The sequence below is a fragment of the Gymnoscopelus braueri genome, assembly GCF_963280865.1.
Source record: "Gymnoscopelus braueri genome assembly, chromosome: 16".
In the NCBI taxonomy this organism is placed as follows: domain Eukaryota; kingdom Metazoa; phylum Chordata; class Actinopteri; order Myctophiformes; family Myctophidae; genus Gymnoscopelus; species Gymnoscopelus braueri.
This window is the reverse complement of record NC_137616.1, coordinates 5322198-5339700: the sequence shown is the minus strand read 5'-3', so window position 1 is coordinate 5339700 and position 17503 is coordinate 5322198. Positions and strand designations below refer to the sequence as shown.

The following is a 17503-nucleotide window of genomic DNA, read 5'->3' as shown; positions in this document are numbered from 1 at the left end:
TAGATAGATTTATAGATAGACAGACAGACAGACACACCTTTTTTTCGGTTTAATTTTTTTCATTTTTCTTTTCTGAAACCGCTCCATTAGCGGCGCTAAGGTGGAGCTTGGAGCTTGAGGGTCCATAGCTAAAACCCCCAAAAATGTTAGCCTACAGTGGGCTATATATATGTACAGTACACGTTGTGTATTATTATGTTACAGCATGCACTTGCGCACGTGGGAAAATCCGGCTTGATATCAATAGAGAAAATGAATTCTAATACATTCTAATAAATTCATGACTGATACCAAATGAAAATATAAACTTGAAAGACCATATAAACATTAAAATTATAAGAATTCAAGTACAATTGCCAGAGATCTGGCCAAATGAAATCTCAACTGTTCTGTTTGAATGCACAAAATATGCTGATATAGAATTATTATGAGTGACCCCTTGGGCCAGGGGGGGGGGGGGGGGGGTTCGGGGGGGGTCCCTTTGGGGGGGGGGGGGGTGTAGGAGTGGGGGGGTTTAGGAATGTGGATTACAGTAAAATTGTAATGACAAATTCCAAGATGAACTCTGCAGCCGCACTGAGGCGCTCCAAGCCGTCAGATATTCCCCGAATGTTGGTACCTGGATTGCCTTTCAATAAAACCATATTTGATGGGCATATGTATCACCTACCTGTTACTGATTTGAGAGAATTTACATTATTGTAATCAGTTCATTATTTCCTGTGTAAACCATGAATAAAACTGAAGTGTGTCATTTGGAGCGAATGGAATGGACTTCAAACGGCCCCGCCTCTGGTCCCGCCTCCGCTCCCCCCCGCCTCCCTGCGAGGTTTCGAGTAGCAGTTTCAGAGTTTCAACACTTATGGCATGCCTCTGCCGCCGCTGCTGCTGTGTGTGCGTGCGCGCGCGCGTGTGTGTGTGTGTTCAGAGATTTGAGGAGAATGTGCTGCTGTGTGTGTGACGCTAAATCACAGTTTCAAAATAAAGTTTAACCATTGATTTTTTTTTTCAGTCTTTCAACAATAAAGTTGCTAGTTTCAAAAACGATTCCCATTTAAAAGGTTTCTAACATGGAAAACAAAATAATACCCAAGGAGAACAGTGCCAAAATGCATATTCTGAAAGTGTGTTTGTGACCAATTTGAAACTCTGAAAAGGTGTTGACGAAACACTGTAAAATGTGTTTGCAAGGATTTGAGAAACACTTTCAGCCTATCAACACTTTTTTCAAAGATTCAAAACCAGTTCTCAGTCTTGAAATTATTTTCAAGCCTTTTGAACCCTTTATTTTAAGTCAGGAGTTTACAAGGTTTCACACATGTAAAACAAAATAATACCCAGGGAGAACAGTGCCAAAATGCATATTCTGAAAGTGTGTTTGTGACAAATTTGAAACTCTGAAAATGTGTTGGCGAAACACTGTAAAATATTTGTTCAGAGTTTTGAAATTTTTTTTCGGCCTATCAACACTTTTTTCAGAGATTCAACACTTTTTTCAGAGATTCAACACTTTTTTCAGAGGTTCGAAACGAGTTTTCAGTCTTGCAAAAAAGGTTTTCAAGGTTCTGAAACCTTTATTTGAAGTTAGGAGTATTGGCAGTGATCCGATTCCATAGAGTACGTCCTTCCCATTGTGATGATATAGCATAAATATAAGCCGTCTGAAATCAGAGTTTGAGTGAGTTTACTCATCATGAGGCTGACAGGACGAGCCATCATCCTGGCAACCAACGCCGCAGCGCTAAGAGAGGGGGCTGGGGGGGGGGGGGGGGGGGCGAGAGCCAACACTGGCAGCTCGGCTGGGAAAAGACACAAAAGCGCTTATAGTGTCCCCAGCTGTGCGATGATAGATGGGGGGTGTCACCGGGCTTCCAAAGACACTCTCTCAAAGTTTGCCACGGTGACGCACTCAGCATCTGTTTACGGACATCACTCCCCCCAATCCCTCTGAGGGTCCGAGATTTAATACGGAGGTTCAACGCCTCCCTAAGCTGACCTGTCACTTGAAAAACAATGTTGCTGCTTCTTCCCTTTCTTCCTAGATTGTTTTTACTTTTTCATGTAGTTTTTTGTCACCGCCAGGCCCAAAGGCATGGCCGAGACTATGTTTTCACCCTGTCCTTGTGTGTGTGTGTGTGTGTGTGTGTGTGTGTGTGTATGTCCGTCAGTGAACAGCTAATCTCCGGCGCCGTTGGCCCGATCGCAGCGAAACTATGCACACACACACTCCCCGGATGCCAAAACAGAACCTCTGCCCTGAATTTTTCAGATCGGCCTGTTATAGCGCCCACCAGGAGCCGGGTTTTTACAAAACACATTTTTGGACAGTACTCCTAAAGATTTTGTCCAAACATCACTCAAATCGGTACACGTATCTCCATAGTCATTAAACCAAACAGGTCTGTCGGATTTTTCATATTCCATCCTGATTGGCTAAGATTGGCTTCCAAATTTTGCAGGACTGCTCCGTTTTGAACAAAATGCCTCAATTCATGAACACAGCGTGCGATTGCCGTGAAACTTTGCACGAACATTACCACCAAGGATGAAATGCCAGCCTACATTTTCAATAACTGGACCTATAACTGGACCACTTGCCCCCCCCCCCCCCCCCCCCTCAAGGTGGGGGGGGGGGGTCCTTGAGGAGGGGGTTCCCCAGCTAAAATCAGTAACAGTTTAACCACTTTTAACAGTTTGGTTACTTCAAAAATAGTCGATCTACAGTACAAGCACACGAGACATCTGGAAGAATCGTAAAAGATTTAACAACACAAATATTCTCTTATGGGGGTCCCTCCCTGGCACAAAATATGTTCAGATGGTGGTCCCCAGCCAAATACATATCAATTTGGGGGTCCTTGACCTGCGAATGATTGAGAACCGCTGGTCTATATCTAACAAATAATAGCCTCTGGCTGCAGGCGACCTCTCTATAGCCACTGTGCCAAGAGGTCACGGTTAAGGACACTCTGGTTTGGTTTCACCCAGTGTTTGTGTTCAGTGGCCTCCTCTTCTCTCCTCTCCCATGTCGTCTAACCACAGCAGAGCTCACACACACACACACACACACACACACACACACACACACACACACACACACACACACACACACACACACACACACAGACGCCCACTGAGGATTCACTTCCTCACCGCGCCAATTTGTACTCCCTCCCAACTCACTGAGGCAGGGAAAAGAGGCTGAGGGGGTTGTGTGTGTGTGTGTGTGTGTGTGTGTGTGTGTGTGTGTGTGTGTGTGTGTGTGTGTGTGTGTGTGTGTGTGTGTGTGTGTGTGTGTGTGTGTGTGTGTGTGTGTGTGTGTGTGTGTGTGTGTGTGTGTGTGTGTGTGTGTGTGCGCATACTATAAGCATAGTAGAATTTGAGAAATAGGCAATTTTCCTGGTCCACACACAAGAGATATATATATTTTTGAATGGTTTAAAGTGTAATTTATGAAATGTATATTGTCTCTGTCAGGTGGAAACCTCATATGTCCAAAACTGTTCTAAAATAGCTAAAGTAGCAGATCTACAAGCTCGTTCGAGCTTGTAGATCTGCTACTTTTGATTCTCTTGTGTGACGCTGTAGTATGATCAAGCAGGGCGTTAATTTACGATCTTTCTTTTGGAGATAAGAGGTTTCTGCCCGACAGCAACCATATAAAATTACAGTATATAAAATTACTCCCAGCGTTTTGCAAGCAGTCCAAGCAGACCCGTGATCTCTGTGTTCTCTCCATCGGTGTAGCCATAATAAAGACACCAAAAAACTATTCGAACCCGTGCCATGACTGTTCCGACCGAGCGACGTTGAGCCGCTTCGTGAGGCCACAACACTCGGGTTTCCTCTGAAGAACACGCTCCCTATAAACCATGATGGATGGGGAATCTTGGAGCGGTCCAGGTCCCCCTTTTGGTCTCGTGAGGCTTTCAAACGTTGTCGTGCACTTGGCAGCGGCCAGTACTCCAAGTACTCCAAGTACTCACATTTTTTACTTAAGTAAAAGTAGCAATTCGACAATATAAAAATACTCCGTTGCAAGTAAAAGGCCTGTGTTCAAAATGTTACTTTGAGTAAAAGTACAAAAGTATTGGCATCAAAATATACTTAAAGTACCAAAGGTAAAAGTACTAAAATGTTTGAAAATAGTAGATATACAATGTGCTGCGTTGTGAGCTTGTAGATCGGCTATTTTCAAATAGCCTATGTATAAAATACGGCTAAAGCGGTTAATGTATGTTTTATAATAGAATAATTTATATCTGCAAAGTAACTAGTAACTAAAGTTTTCAAATAATTATAGTGGAGTAAAAGTAAAAATATTGCCTCTGAGATGTAGTGGAGTAGAAGTAAAAGTACTGAAAATTGGAAATACTCCAGTAAAGTAAAAAAAATACCTACTTTACTTAAGTATAGTACTTGAGTAAATGTACTTAGTTACTTTACACCACTTGGCAGCGGCCGCCTAAATCGCCCCCGCTTTTGTAATATACGCAAGCGGAGAGAGAGAGAGAGCCCAGTGGGCATGCAGGGAAAGCTGCCAAGATGAAGTCAGCGTCTGTGTCCAGAATGGCCTCTGTGGAACCGCTGTGCTACGCTGTCCTTTTTGGCGGACAGTGAGCTCACTTTGAGTCTCGGTCGGCTTCGGGAACGGAAGCAAATTGAAAGTGGGGTGCGCTGGTGCGTGGCCATGTTGTGTCCTCTCACTCAGCTGGGGAAAAGGAAGTCAGGGATGGGTTAAGGACAGGACACAAAGAGGTGGAACTTTTTTTTCCAGAAGGCTGCCTTATACTAGGCTCCAGTCATCTAGTGCTTTTATCTATAGAACGATGGAATATTACATGACGTTGTGAGGGCGAGGCGGAATGACACGGCGGTTTACTGAAGCACTAAAGGTTCATATTAAAGCCTCAAGGCTCTGACAACACTGAAAAAACATTGACTCAATGCGTCACTGAACGTGTGTCATACAATGGACTTGTGTTTCTAGAACGGTCAAACAAAGTGAAAACAATCATACATACACAATGGTGTGAAGTAACTAAGTACATTTACTCAAGTACTGTACAGTTTTGAGGTATTTTTTACTTTACTGGAGTATTTCCAATTTTCAATACTTTTACTTCTACTCCACTACTTTTAATCGACCATAATTATTTGAAAACTTTAGTTACTAGTTGCTTTGGAGATATAAGTTATTATTATAAAACATTATTATTATTATAAAACCTACATTAACCACTTTAGCCCTATTTATACATAGGCTATTTGAAAATAGCCGATCTACAAGCACACAACACGTTGCATCGCGACCCGTTGTTAGCTTGTAGATCGGCTATTTTCAAACATTGTAGTACTTTTACTTTTGATACTTTAAGTACATTTTGAAGCCAATACTTCTGTACTTTTACTCAAGTAACATTTTGAACACAGGCCTTTTACTTGTAACAGAGTATGTATTTATTGTGTTATTGCTACTTTTACTTAACACATTGGGTGCCAGAGGTTTATTAAAATATTATACTTTGAGTGCCAGGACTTTTTAAACATTTTGAACCTTTTTCAAGTAGTCACAAAATATTTTCAGTGATCACCGTCCTCACGGTGATCCCCTCATTACACACATACAGGTCTCGTACAATCGGGGGGAAAAAATTTAAAACATTCGGAAATCCATTCCATAGTTGCAGCCAGTTGAAAATAGTTAAATTAACATTGTAAAAAAAAAATCACACCCTGTGTAAAGTGGGCGGTGTCTTGCTAGCTAATCACAATACTGAATGGAGTCAACCAATCATGTACAAAAGATAAATACATTTATTGAAACACTCTTTATGATGGACGAAACCATAACTTGAAAAAAACAAATTTTTGGTTTTTTTCAAGTTATGTTTGCTTATATAGGGCTATGCACATGTGTCATGTGACACTGGCCAATCACAGTCCTGAATAGACTGTGATTGGCCAATCACAGCGCAGGATAATTCTACAAATTTCCTGGGCCCAGATCACAGCGCAGGAAAATGTACATTTTTCCAAATCTCACTTATAGGGGCGGTTTCACCGCCCAAAAAAGTGCACAGGAGCCGAGATACAGGTTTTTGAAGTCATAAGTTAACCAGGAGGTGGATTGGAGTCTAAATCTTGTAGGAGTGATATTTCCTGTTGCTGTGAAGGAAAAAAAAAAAAAATTAAAAAAAAAAAAAAAAAAAAAAAGTAATTATTTTTTATTTTTTTTCAAAAACCGTATATATACGGTTTTGGCACTCAACGTTAGTATGCGCAAAACCGTATATATACGGTTTTGGCACCCAATGTGTTAAGTAAAATATCTGAGTACTTTTTCCGCCACTGCATACCGTACATACAGTACATGTACTGCAATACACGTTGGAAATAAAAAGAGATCGTCTTTTAATGCGTCGCTCTAACTCGTTATGGACGGTCTGTTCCACGTGTCAATAGTCCAAAATAGAACCGCCGAGCTCTGAAAGATGCGTCAACAGGGTTTTGGCGGAACAAACCGGACGCCTCAGTGTGGCTGCAGCTGCGTTTGATTGCGTTTGATGACGCCAGCATCTGACATTTTCAGTGTTTCAGCCTTGATTTATACCTCCTAGTTGTGTGCCGGTATCGCACACCGAAAAGAGCAGATCTTACAAGCTGCGACACGTTGTAAGGTTGTAGATCTGCTCTTTTTTCGCCGCCCCGCCGCGACACCCACACACGCAACTAAGTATAAACTGCAGGCTTATAGTCTTCACACAGCCCTGCTCTGGGGCTCTTAAAATCCATGTTTAATGGCTCAGTGTGCTAGTAAATTGTATGGGACACGCTTGTTTAACAGGGTTTGCAATGGTTCCTTCCTCCTAACCACGTACACACGGCTTGCTTAAAGACCCGGGCGGCGGTGTTGTTTGGGTGTAAACAAATAAAATGTTTTATTTGAAGTTTTTCGAGTCGACCAGGGTGCAGTGTAGATAATTAGGTGGTGTGCGTTTCACAGCGTTTACGTGGGCTGTGTTACCTGCCTCAATTTAGGCCCTGTCTGTGTCTCCTCTTTTATCTATTTGTGTTCATGTTCATGTTCGTGTGTGTGTGTGTGTGTGTGTGTGTGTGTGTGTGTGTGTGTGTGTGTGTGTGCGTGTGCGCGTGCGCGTGCGTGCGTGCGTGGCGTGCATGTGAGAGAGAGAAACGGAGAGAAGACAGAGTACCAATAGTCCATGGACTTATGCCTGATTTAGAGTTGTACAAAAAATAGCAGTTCTAAGTGTTGTGAGCTTGTACATCTTGTGAGCTTGTAAACACATCCATCAGAGAGAGAGAGAGAGAGAGAGAGAGGGGGATGGAGAAGACAGAATGTGTGCAAGAGTTCCCCCTGACTTGGTTTGCACGCCAGTGTCTCGCACCGAAAATAGCAGAGCTACAAGCTATCAACGCGTTGCACTGCGAGCTGTATAGGCGAGCTTGTAGATCTGCTATTTGCGGTCCGGTGGGCCAACTAAAGCATAAATCCACCCATTTGCCAAAGAAGTAGCCCCCATGGCCTTCTTCCACTGGGCTCAGTGTGACGTCATCAGTATAAGGGTCATGCAGAGAGTCAACTTCCTGTGGATGAGGCAGTTGAGTCAGTCTGAGAGGAAGCTGCAGGTGAACGCGAGGTAACGCATTACCATAACGTTGCTAGCTGGCAGAAACCTCTTATCTCCATAATTATGTCATAAAGTAACACCCTACTTGATCATGCTATTACTACCAGTGGTGGAAAGTAACTAAGTACATGTACTCAGGTAAAATTTTTAGGCATTTTTACATTACTTTACACATTTTCTATACTTTTACTTCTACTCCACTAAATCTCAGAGTCAAATATTATACTTCTACTCCACTACAATTATTTGAAAACTTACTTCATCAAAAGTAGCAGATCTGCAAGCTCGAAACATGTCTTGAAGCGATTTCTTGACACGTTTTGAGCTTGTCGATCTGCTACTTGTGCTGGTGTTGAATTTAAATCCTGTAAAAGTAACAGTTTTTGACATAATGTGGTTTCCACCCGACAGAGACGATAACCAAGGTCTTTAAAAGAAAAGAGCTCGAGGAGACAGTGTAGAGGGGGGGGGGGGGACAAGTGGGAGGGAAAGGGAGAGAGAGACGTGGGGGAGAGCAAAGATGTGAAAGAATCAAGATTTTTATAAGCTCAGCATCCATGTCTCGGGGGCCTGGCGGCTACTAGTTGTCATGTAAAACAGTGTTTCTCAAACTTTGTTTTATTTCATTTCAAGGACCCACACAGTTTGATATGCTGCACGAGCGATACAAGTAAATCATTGTCACATCACACATGATTACAGGTGTGACAGAGTGGTTGGAATTGTGTCTGAGTGCAGGCTTTTAACTTTGCGGTTTACAGGAAGACTTTATATTAATTATAGAGACGAGAGAATAGAGAAGAAAGGAAACACAATCAAATAAGTAATTAAATAAGTAAGTCAGTACATTTTATTTGTATAGCACTTTTCACAGAGAGAACTCACAAAGTGCTTTACATACAACAGAAATAAAAACAGCAAGAAACATTCAAATGATAAGAAACAAAACAAAAACACAATGCATCTCGAAGAAAACAGCAGACGCCTGGAGGAGAAGCTCAATGACAATTCCCCAAATGCATGTTGAAACAGTAGTGTTTTTAGCTGATTCTTAAAGATATCCACAGACGCATCCACATTCTCAGGCCACAAAGGAAGGGCATTCCAGAGTCTATAGGCGCTACAGACTGAAAGGCTCTTTCACCTTTGGTGATTAACCTGGTATGAGGAATGACCAATAGACCCTGGTCAGCTGACCTTAGGGTCCTGCTGGGCACATAATGGTTCTAGCAGGTCAGTTAGATATTCAGGTGCCTGGTGGCCATGCAGAGCTCTAAAGGTGAGCACCAGGACCTTGAACTGAACCCTAAAGATTACAGGAAGCCAGTGCAAAGAGGCCAGAACTGGAGTAACGTGACACCTCCTGCTGGACCTACAGTAGTTATCAGTCTTGCGGCAGTATTTTGAATGAATTGGAGGCGGTCTATGGACGTCTTATTGAGGCAGGTCAGAACCGAATTGCAGTATAGTCAAGGCGAGAGGACACGAAGGCATGGATAATCATTTCTTGGTCAGAATGTGAAACAGAATGCAGCTCATTCTGTCGCACCTGTCACTCACTTTCAGGACCCTCCCCGTATAGCCCGCAGTTGCTCAATTGAGAGCTCCTGAGTCTTGGGACGGTCCGCCTTTGACTCACCCGATTGGACAGAGGGGGAAAAGCAGCATCTATCTGCTTCAAATTGACATGGCGTATAGAGCGCATAAACGCAAGATGTGCGCAACACGCGGAAAGTTGCGCAAGACCGTCAAACCACGCCATTCCCATTGAAAAGCATTGGCAGATTCCGACCCCATAGGTAGAATAAAAGTGCGGTGTGGCCGTTCCCTAACAGAGTATTTCTACGTTGCAGTATTGATACTTTTACTTAATAAAAAATGTTTAATACTTTTTCCACGACTGAGAATCACTGAGGAATCAGCTATCAGCTATCTCATGCCTAGTTATTATACTCCGCTTGGTGAAAAGAACAGATTTAACAAGATTATGTTTTTAGCTTGAAAATCTGTTCTTTCCAGCAAAGGGACAAGACATCATACGACAAGAGTATAACTCAAGCTTCATTGTGATATCGTCGCTGTCGGGGGCAGAAACCTCCTATCTCCATATTTTAACTTTTTGTGTAGTTTTTTTCTCGTAAATTAACGCCCTACTTGATCATAACTAACAGCGTCGCACAAAAGCATCAAAGGTATCAGATCTGAGCTTGTCGAGCTGACAACTTTTGCTGTTTTTCCGAATTTGAATCCTGAAAAGTAACAGTTTCCGCCCGACGGAGACGTTATGTAACTAAATTGGGAAAGCAATTTGTGGGAATGTATTACTGCTTTGTTCTCATTGTTGTTCTCTCTCTCTCTCTCTCTCTCTCTCTCTCTCTCTCTCTCTCTCTCTCTCTCTCTCTCTCTCTCTCTCTCTCTCTCTCTCTCTCTCATTCTTCTACAAAACAACATTGTGTGAAACGCGGATTTGATGAAATCTGAAAGCAAAATGTTCGGTATCAACAAGCAACAAACTCCAGTCTCGGGCATAGCGGCAGCCTCCGCTCTTCTCTTCACACACACTTCCTCTTTTGAACAAGATTTTCCCTTTTTCTAGCAAATGATTTGTTATTACTGGATTTAATTGAAGCAGATTGAAATCGATAGCCCTCCGTGAACGGGCAGACGGACGATTCATAAATCAAACGGGAGCCGGGTTAACATACTTTTTTTTGCGGATAAAGAATGACGTATTGCGTCCGTTCAGCCGTGGCAGCAGACGGGAATCGATCATCATCAAAAAGGGTCCCATGCATCTTGTTGGCAGGTTAAATTGTATTTACTCTGCCAAAGTGAAGTGCCACGCTAATCGGCTCTCTGCATTGAAACAAACAGCAGTTTTGTGCTCCGTGACCTTTTCTATCGTTTGGACTGCTGCCGTTTGTCTCCTTTTAAATAGTCAATGAGGAGGAAAGCATTGAACCTGGAACTCTGCGGACAGAATGCAGAATGAGCCACAAACACAGTGTTTTTGATGGACTCCACTTACCGGCATTTAATCATGGAGTTGGAGTGTCTTTTTTCCACCAGACATTCCTCCATGGTCATTGGTCACTCACGGCCCGCCGTTTCAGACAGACTGGAGAAGAGAAAAAAGCTAGCAGCTAAAATGAACTGTGGTTGACGTGGTGATCATATTCATGGTTGGATTTGGTGGGGGTGGCGTTGGGCGGATCCATGCCTCTGCTTTTGATATCCTGTGGGGATATCAAAAGCATATCGTTGCTGTCGGGCAGAAACCTCTTATCTCCATATTTTATTTTGTGTTTTTTATCGTAAATTAGCGCTCTACTTGAACATAGTACAGCGTCATACAAAAGCATCAAAAGTAGCAGATCCACATTTGCGCCACGTTTCGAGCTTGTAGATCTGCTACTTTTGCTACTTTTGAATTTGAATCCTGAAAAGCAACAGTTTTGGATATATGAGGTTTCCACCCGACAGAGACGATATGTCCATAACTGCTACTTTTCAGCATTCAAATTCAAAAGTAGCAAAAACTTGCAGAAAGCTCAAAACGCTTTTGTATGACGCTGTAGTTTGACGAGGTAGGGCATTCATTTACTAGAAAAAAAAGTACAAAAGTTTAACTATGGAGATAGGAGGTTTCTGCCCGACTGACAGCAACGTTTCTTTTTCTTTTTTACAACGGAACCCTTGGTCGTACTGTAACTGTAACTCAGCTTTCTATGAGTTATGAGGCTTCTAAATGGAAATGAAAAACCAGGCCTCTCTAAATGGAAGTCACCTTGAGAAGGACATCAGCAAGGACAATAAATGGCAATAATGATAAGCAGTTGTGCAGTAAGCTTATTAATGTGGGCCCGGCCGGCCCCTCTTCTAATCCCCCTCCTTTTTCCATTTGATAACGAGAGAGAGAGAGAGAGAGAGAGAGAGAGAGAGAGAGAGAGAGAGAGAGAGAGAGAGAGAGAGAGAGAGAGAGAGAGAGAGAGAGAGAGAGAGAGAGGAGAGAGAGAGAGAGAGAGAGAGAGAGAGAGAGAGAGAGAGAGAGAGAGAGAGAGAGAGAGAGAGAGAGAGAGAGAGAGAGAGAGGAGAGAGAGAGAGGACTCTGGGCTTTTAAAATCCTTCACATCATTTACCATGTCTGCCATCATGTTCTGTCTCTGGGTTTCCTTCCCCCACCATGCACTGCTGGAAGAAGTATTCAGATTGTTTTGACTGAAAGGACCACTTCACCCATTTCTAACCTGTCTTCATATAATGTTGCAGAAACCATCTCCATATTCTAACTCTTTGTGTTTTTTTCCTTAAATGAAGGCCCTATCATACTATAGCATCACACAAAAGTATCAAAAGTAGCAGATCCGCAAGCTCGAAACGTGGCTCGAAGCGACGCGTTTTGAGCTTCTCGATCTGCTACTTTTGCTGTTTTTGAATTTGAGTTTTGAAAATAATCAATTTTGAACATATGAGGTTTACAATGTTTTAAAACATACTTTTTGGACACATTATTGTCTATTCTGTCCACCCATCAGAAATAATTTTACACTTACAAATTAGGAAAAATATTTTCAGGTTAGGTTTTTGGGGTTAGCGTTGGCGACGTTATGCCTTATTTATTTACTTACTGTTGCGCGCTGGTAAATAGCAGATCTACAAGCTTGTCGCATGGACACGAGTTCAGAGATTCTAGATCGGCTATTCCTGGTGTGACAACCGGTGCGCAATTAAAATGGTAGTGCTTTCCTAGATTTCTTCGTCCGCACAAATATAGTAATACAAACATACATGTGTGTTGTTAGTGTGTTTTTAAGCACACAACCACGTTATGTTATATCTGTTCAGTTTTGATGCTTGAGCACTAAACTGTGTGTGTGTGTGTGTGTGCGTGTGCGGTCATGTGAGTGCTTGAAGTAATACAAACATACATTACATGTGTGTTGTTAGTGTGTTTTAAGCACACAACCACGTTATGTTATATCTGTTCAGTTTTGATGCTTGAGCACTAAACTGTTTGTGTGTGTGTGTGTGTGTGTGTGTGTGTGTGTGTGTGTGTGTGTGTGTGTGTGTGCGCGCGTGTGCGTGTGCGGTCATGTGAGTGCTTGAAGTAAGCGTGTATTTATGAGAGCCTGTGTGTGTGTTTGCTACCATTAATGAGTGTTTTGTTTCATCAAGATAATGACAGAACACTGCAGTATTTTTCCACTAATTACTGTTTTTCTCTTTCTTTTTCAGCTCCCATCAACCCTCATCTGAGTAAGTACTATGCATTTTCATTCATTCATCTAGTAAGTACTATGCATGCCTTTTCATTTGGTGACACCTGGCTAAAGCAGTTTCCCAAACAATGGGCAGAGCCGTTTGCATGGGTTGCAAGTAAATATCCATTACATTACAGTCATTTAGCAGACGCTTTTATCCAAAGCGACTTACAATAAGGGCAGGTACACACTGTAGGACTTTTAAAATGGTCTGATCGTTAAGCATTTCACACTACAGGAGTATATTTCTTGAAATCGTCTCTCACATATCCTTGTGGTTTTCACACTATACGATTGATCACCGACTAGGGATCACACACTGTAGGATAGTTCACTAGGATGCTATCCAGACCCGATACATACATTTGTTTTTATTCCAATTCATTTTAACCGACGTCTCATGAAAACGTGCACAGCTCCTGTGATATGCGCGAGACCGAGACAGGACGCTATTGATTGTTGAAATTAAATCATTAATTCTCTATTTCTCTGTATGTATCTCTCTCTCTCTCTCTCTCTCTCTCTCTCTCTCTCTCTCTCTCTCTCTCTCTCTCTCTCTCTCTCTCATCTCTCTCTCTGAAACAAGTCAAGAAAGCTTAAAAGTGCGCAATGAAACTCAGTAACAGCGTTGCCATGTCCGCTTATTATAAGCGACTTTGGGCTTGTTTTTCTGTAGAGTTGCTTGTAAATATTGGTTGTTGCGGGGTGCGTTTTTTGGGCTTATTTGTGTAGTTGCTTATTTGGCCTTGTTTCCTAATGTTGTTTAAACCAGTGGTTTAAACAACACATAATATGCATTTGTCCGCAGACCCCCCTTCTGTAAATATGTTATGCCATCATAGACCCCCATACAAGATTTGTGTGGATATTCCACAATTTTCTCAAGATTTTTCTTGAAAATAGCTGCGACGCGTTGTGAGCTTGTAGATCGGCTATTTTCAAATATCCAATGTATTTGTAAATAGGTTTAAAGTGCTCAAGTGGCCTTTTCTTGGGCTTGTTTTCATAGACCTGGTTGCTTATTTCTCTCGCAACATCTGGCAACGCTGTTCAGGACACAGCGTGTGTCACACGCATGCTGCACATGCTGCACATGCTGCACAGACACACACACACACACACACACACACACACACACACACACACACACACACAGAGCTCACTCTCGCTCTCGCTCTCTGTCTCTGTGTCTCTCTCTCTCTCTCTCTGTACAATTCCTCTAAAATAAACAACCCACCAGGCTCGCTCACTCTCTCATTTTGTTTTATAATGTTAACTTAATACAGGACTGGACGGTAATATTGCGGTAGGGACTGTTTGTTGTGGTCAGATCCAGCAACGCTCCCCTAGCCACGGTGGCTGTAATGTGCTCTCATTGGCTGTAGCGTGGATCTCCTCGCAGACCCTTTCATACTGTATGATACTGTCCGATCTCCTGTCTGCGACAGGGCCGAATAACTAACCAGATAGATATTTGAAAATGGTCGCAAAGCCATCCCAGAGCGGATGATCGTGGCCAGATCGTGTCGCTGTGCCTTTCACACACAGCGAGCATTATCTCGCCGATCAAAGGCCGATCTGCGTCAGATCGGGATGTTTTGTCGGCGAGCGCCAAAAAAGGTCGCAGACAGCATTATCGGACCAAATGTCCTGCAGTGTGTACCTGCCTTAAGTGCATTCAACATACTGGTAGGCAAGGAAACTACTAATCACCAGAAGTATTAAGTGTATTCTCTTCTAAAACAAGCAACTAATAGTATACCTAGCGCTAAGGTAAAAGTGCAATATATCAGCTACCTACTTTCTTAAACCTTTTTTGTTTTTGTTTCCTACAATGTTATAATCATTTCAAAGATTAAAAAAAAAAAATACTCAAAAATCTTTCAATTAATCTAACACATAATTGTTTTTCTCTCCATCCCTTTTCAAAAATTAAAACAAATAGTTGTGTTTTGCTTTGGGATGTGCGTGTCGTATTCCCACTGCCAGCTCTTTGCCGCCATAAGTATGCGTGTGTGTCGGTGCCGCACGACGAGCTGAATGCGTTTTAATGTTTGTTCCCATGTCTGACATTATCAGATAAGCTCCATGTGACACCGACGTGCGTGTCTCATCCTGCGAAACGCAGAGCGCTCGTGTTATTCCCGCCTCGAGAGCGCGTGCAGTGCATGCGTCAGTTTTGCACAGTTTTGCACCATCGATTATATTCTTTTTTTTCTCTTGTTATTGTTCATTTCGCACACAACAACATCTCCCGATATGATAAATAAACAATCGTAATCACTAACATCATTAAACCAAATCCCTTGAAGGAAGAACACAACACTGACTGTCTCGCCTGCACGCCTCTCTTCCTTTCTCCGCCCTCCTATTTGCAGCCTGTATATCCTGCAAATCCCTCTATCTCTCTCTGGTGGGCGAAAACATTTAGCTTAGCTCCACGTTGCGTCCGCGGGGAACGCCAGGGGTCCAAATGGGGGACCCTTACGGTTCTGTAACTCTTAAGAGTGTACGAATGGAACCAAACGGACGAGTTTAATTATAATACTGAGGATTTGTGTAGATTGGGGTCCCAGAGATAAAACATGGTATTAAACTCAGGGTCCTTATGAAAAAGGGTTGAAAATGGCTGCCTCATGGTGAGAAGGATGCCTGGACCTTCAGTCTCCATGCAGATGCATGGAGACAGAGAGACATTGTCCATGTTTCTTTGTCTCTCTCTCTCTCTCTCTCTCTCTCTCTCTCTGTCTGTCTCTCTGTCTGTCTGTCTGTCTGTCTCTCTCTGCCTCTCTTTCTGTCTGTCTCTCTCTCCGTCTCTGTCTCTCTTTCTGTCTCTCTCTGTGTCTCTCGTTGTGTCTCTTTCTTCCGCTCTCTATCTCTCTTTCTGTCTGTCTCTGTCCATGTCTCTCTGTGTCTCTCTCTCTCTCACTCTGTTTTTTCCCTTTTTTCTACCTATTATTTTTCTCCACCTTTCCTTCACCTTCTCTCTCACCTCACCTCGTCTCCATCTCTATATTACTCTCTCAATCTGTCACTCTCTCTATCTCTGTGCATCTCCCTCTCTCTCTTGCTCTCCTCCTCTCCAGCTGTCATGTAGCATCTCCACGCTCCTCTCTCCATCTCTCTCTCCCTCTCTCCATCTCTCTCTCCCTCTCTCCTTCCCTCCCTCCCTCCCTCTCTCATTCCCTCCCTCTCCCCATATCCCTCTCTCTCCCTCTGTCCATCCACCCACCTATATCCCTCCCTCTCTCTCTCCATGTCTCTCCCTCCGCCCGCCCACCCACCCACCTCTCTCCCTCCTCTCCTCCTCTTCCTGGTTCTCTCCATTATACCTGCGTTTGTAAGGAGCAAGTGGATTCAAGGTCACACGCTCCTCCAAAGCGCTCGCAGCTACGTTTTAATAAATCAATGAATATTTATCACGCCGCTGCTGCCTGACGCACATCCTGCATCCAAATGCTGCCCATTTTTATTTGTGTTTAGTTTTTTTTTAATCGTCTCCTCGAGGAGGCTTACACTCTTCTACAACAGGATAGGTGGGGTCCCTAGATAGGTGGTGGTTGTTGTAGTTGCCAGCGTGCTATACAGTGTGTGCTTCTCGAACGACGAAATGTCTCTCTCTCTCTCTCTCTCTCTCTCCTCTCTCTCTCTCTCTCTCTCATCTCTCTCTCTCTCTCTCTCTCTCTCTCTCTCTCTCTCTCTCTCTCCCTCTCTCTCTCTCTCTCTCTCTTATTTATATATATATATATATATATATATATATATATATGTTTTTTTTCCAACATTTTCCAAACATTATTTTCAAAAATAGCAGATGTACGAGCTTGTAGATCTGCTATTTTTGAATAGCCAACTTATAATTGGATAAAGTGGTTAAAATGATTGTGATGCTATATTAACTACTTTTGCTGGGGACCCCCTGGTACTACCCCAAGGACTCCCCGGACCCCACTTTGAGAGAGAACTAATGCTAAACAGTGTGTGGGGGTACATCCACCCCCCAGCCATGATGTACAAGTACGCCCCCCCGGACATTTTTTGTTGTTGCCTTTATTGATAGATAGAACAATAGGCTGACAGGAGAAGGGGGGGGGGGTGACACTCAGCAAAGGTTGTCGGGATCGGGAGTCGAACCCGCAACACGCTGTCAGGATGAAATACCAGCCTAGGTGCCCAGTCGGTTACATCAACAGTCCGGGCCTTTGGGTCCCATTTTTATAGCCTTTGGTAATAATCCGGCCCGGAGAATCGAACCCCAAATTCCCAATCTCGGGGCGGACACTCTAACCAGAAGGCCACTGAACTGGTGAGCTTGTAGATCGGGATATTTTCCGCACAGAAGATTTAGCAACACTGTCGATGGATGGATGGATGGATGGCTAGATGGAGTTTATATTATGTCATTGAACTGTAATGCACGACAAAATGTTTCTGGCATCAATCCAGTGCAAAGAAGCAATAAAGTGCTTAGAAATAATGGATAATATGAAATATAAACAAGTATAAAACAGGGCTTAATTGGTTGAATGGAGGTTGTGACACGTGTGATCTGACCTCTCCATTTAGAGTGTGTGTGTGTGTGTGTGTGTG

General features: G+C 43.0%; 1 protein-coding gene across 1 annotated transcript in view; it reads left to right on the top strand.

Moving 5' to 3' along the window:
- The window catches only part of LOC308102587 (MAM domain-containing glycosylphosphatidylinositol anchor protein 2), a gene marked incomplete at both ends in the record, with an annotated part of 464799 nt that overhangs the window by 409533 nt on the left and 37763 nt on the right, over nucleotides 1-17503 (top strand). Inside the window, 1 exon segment of the mRNA XM_080452356.1 lies at nucleotides 12888-12908. Within this exon segment, the coding sequence (XP_080308482.1) occupies nucleotides 12888-12908 (21 nt within the window).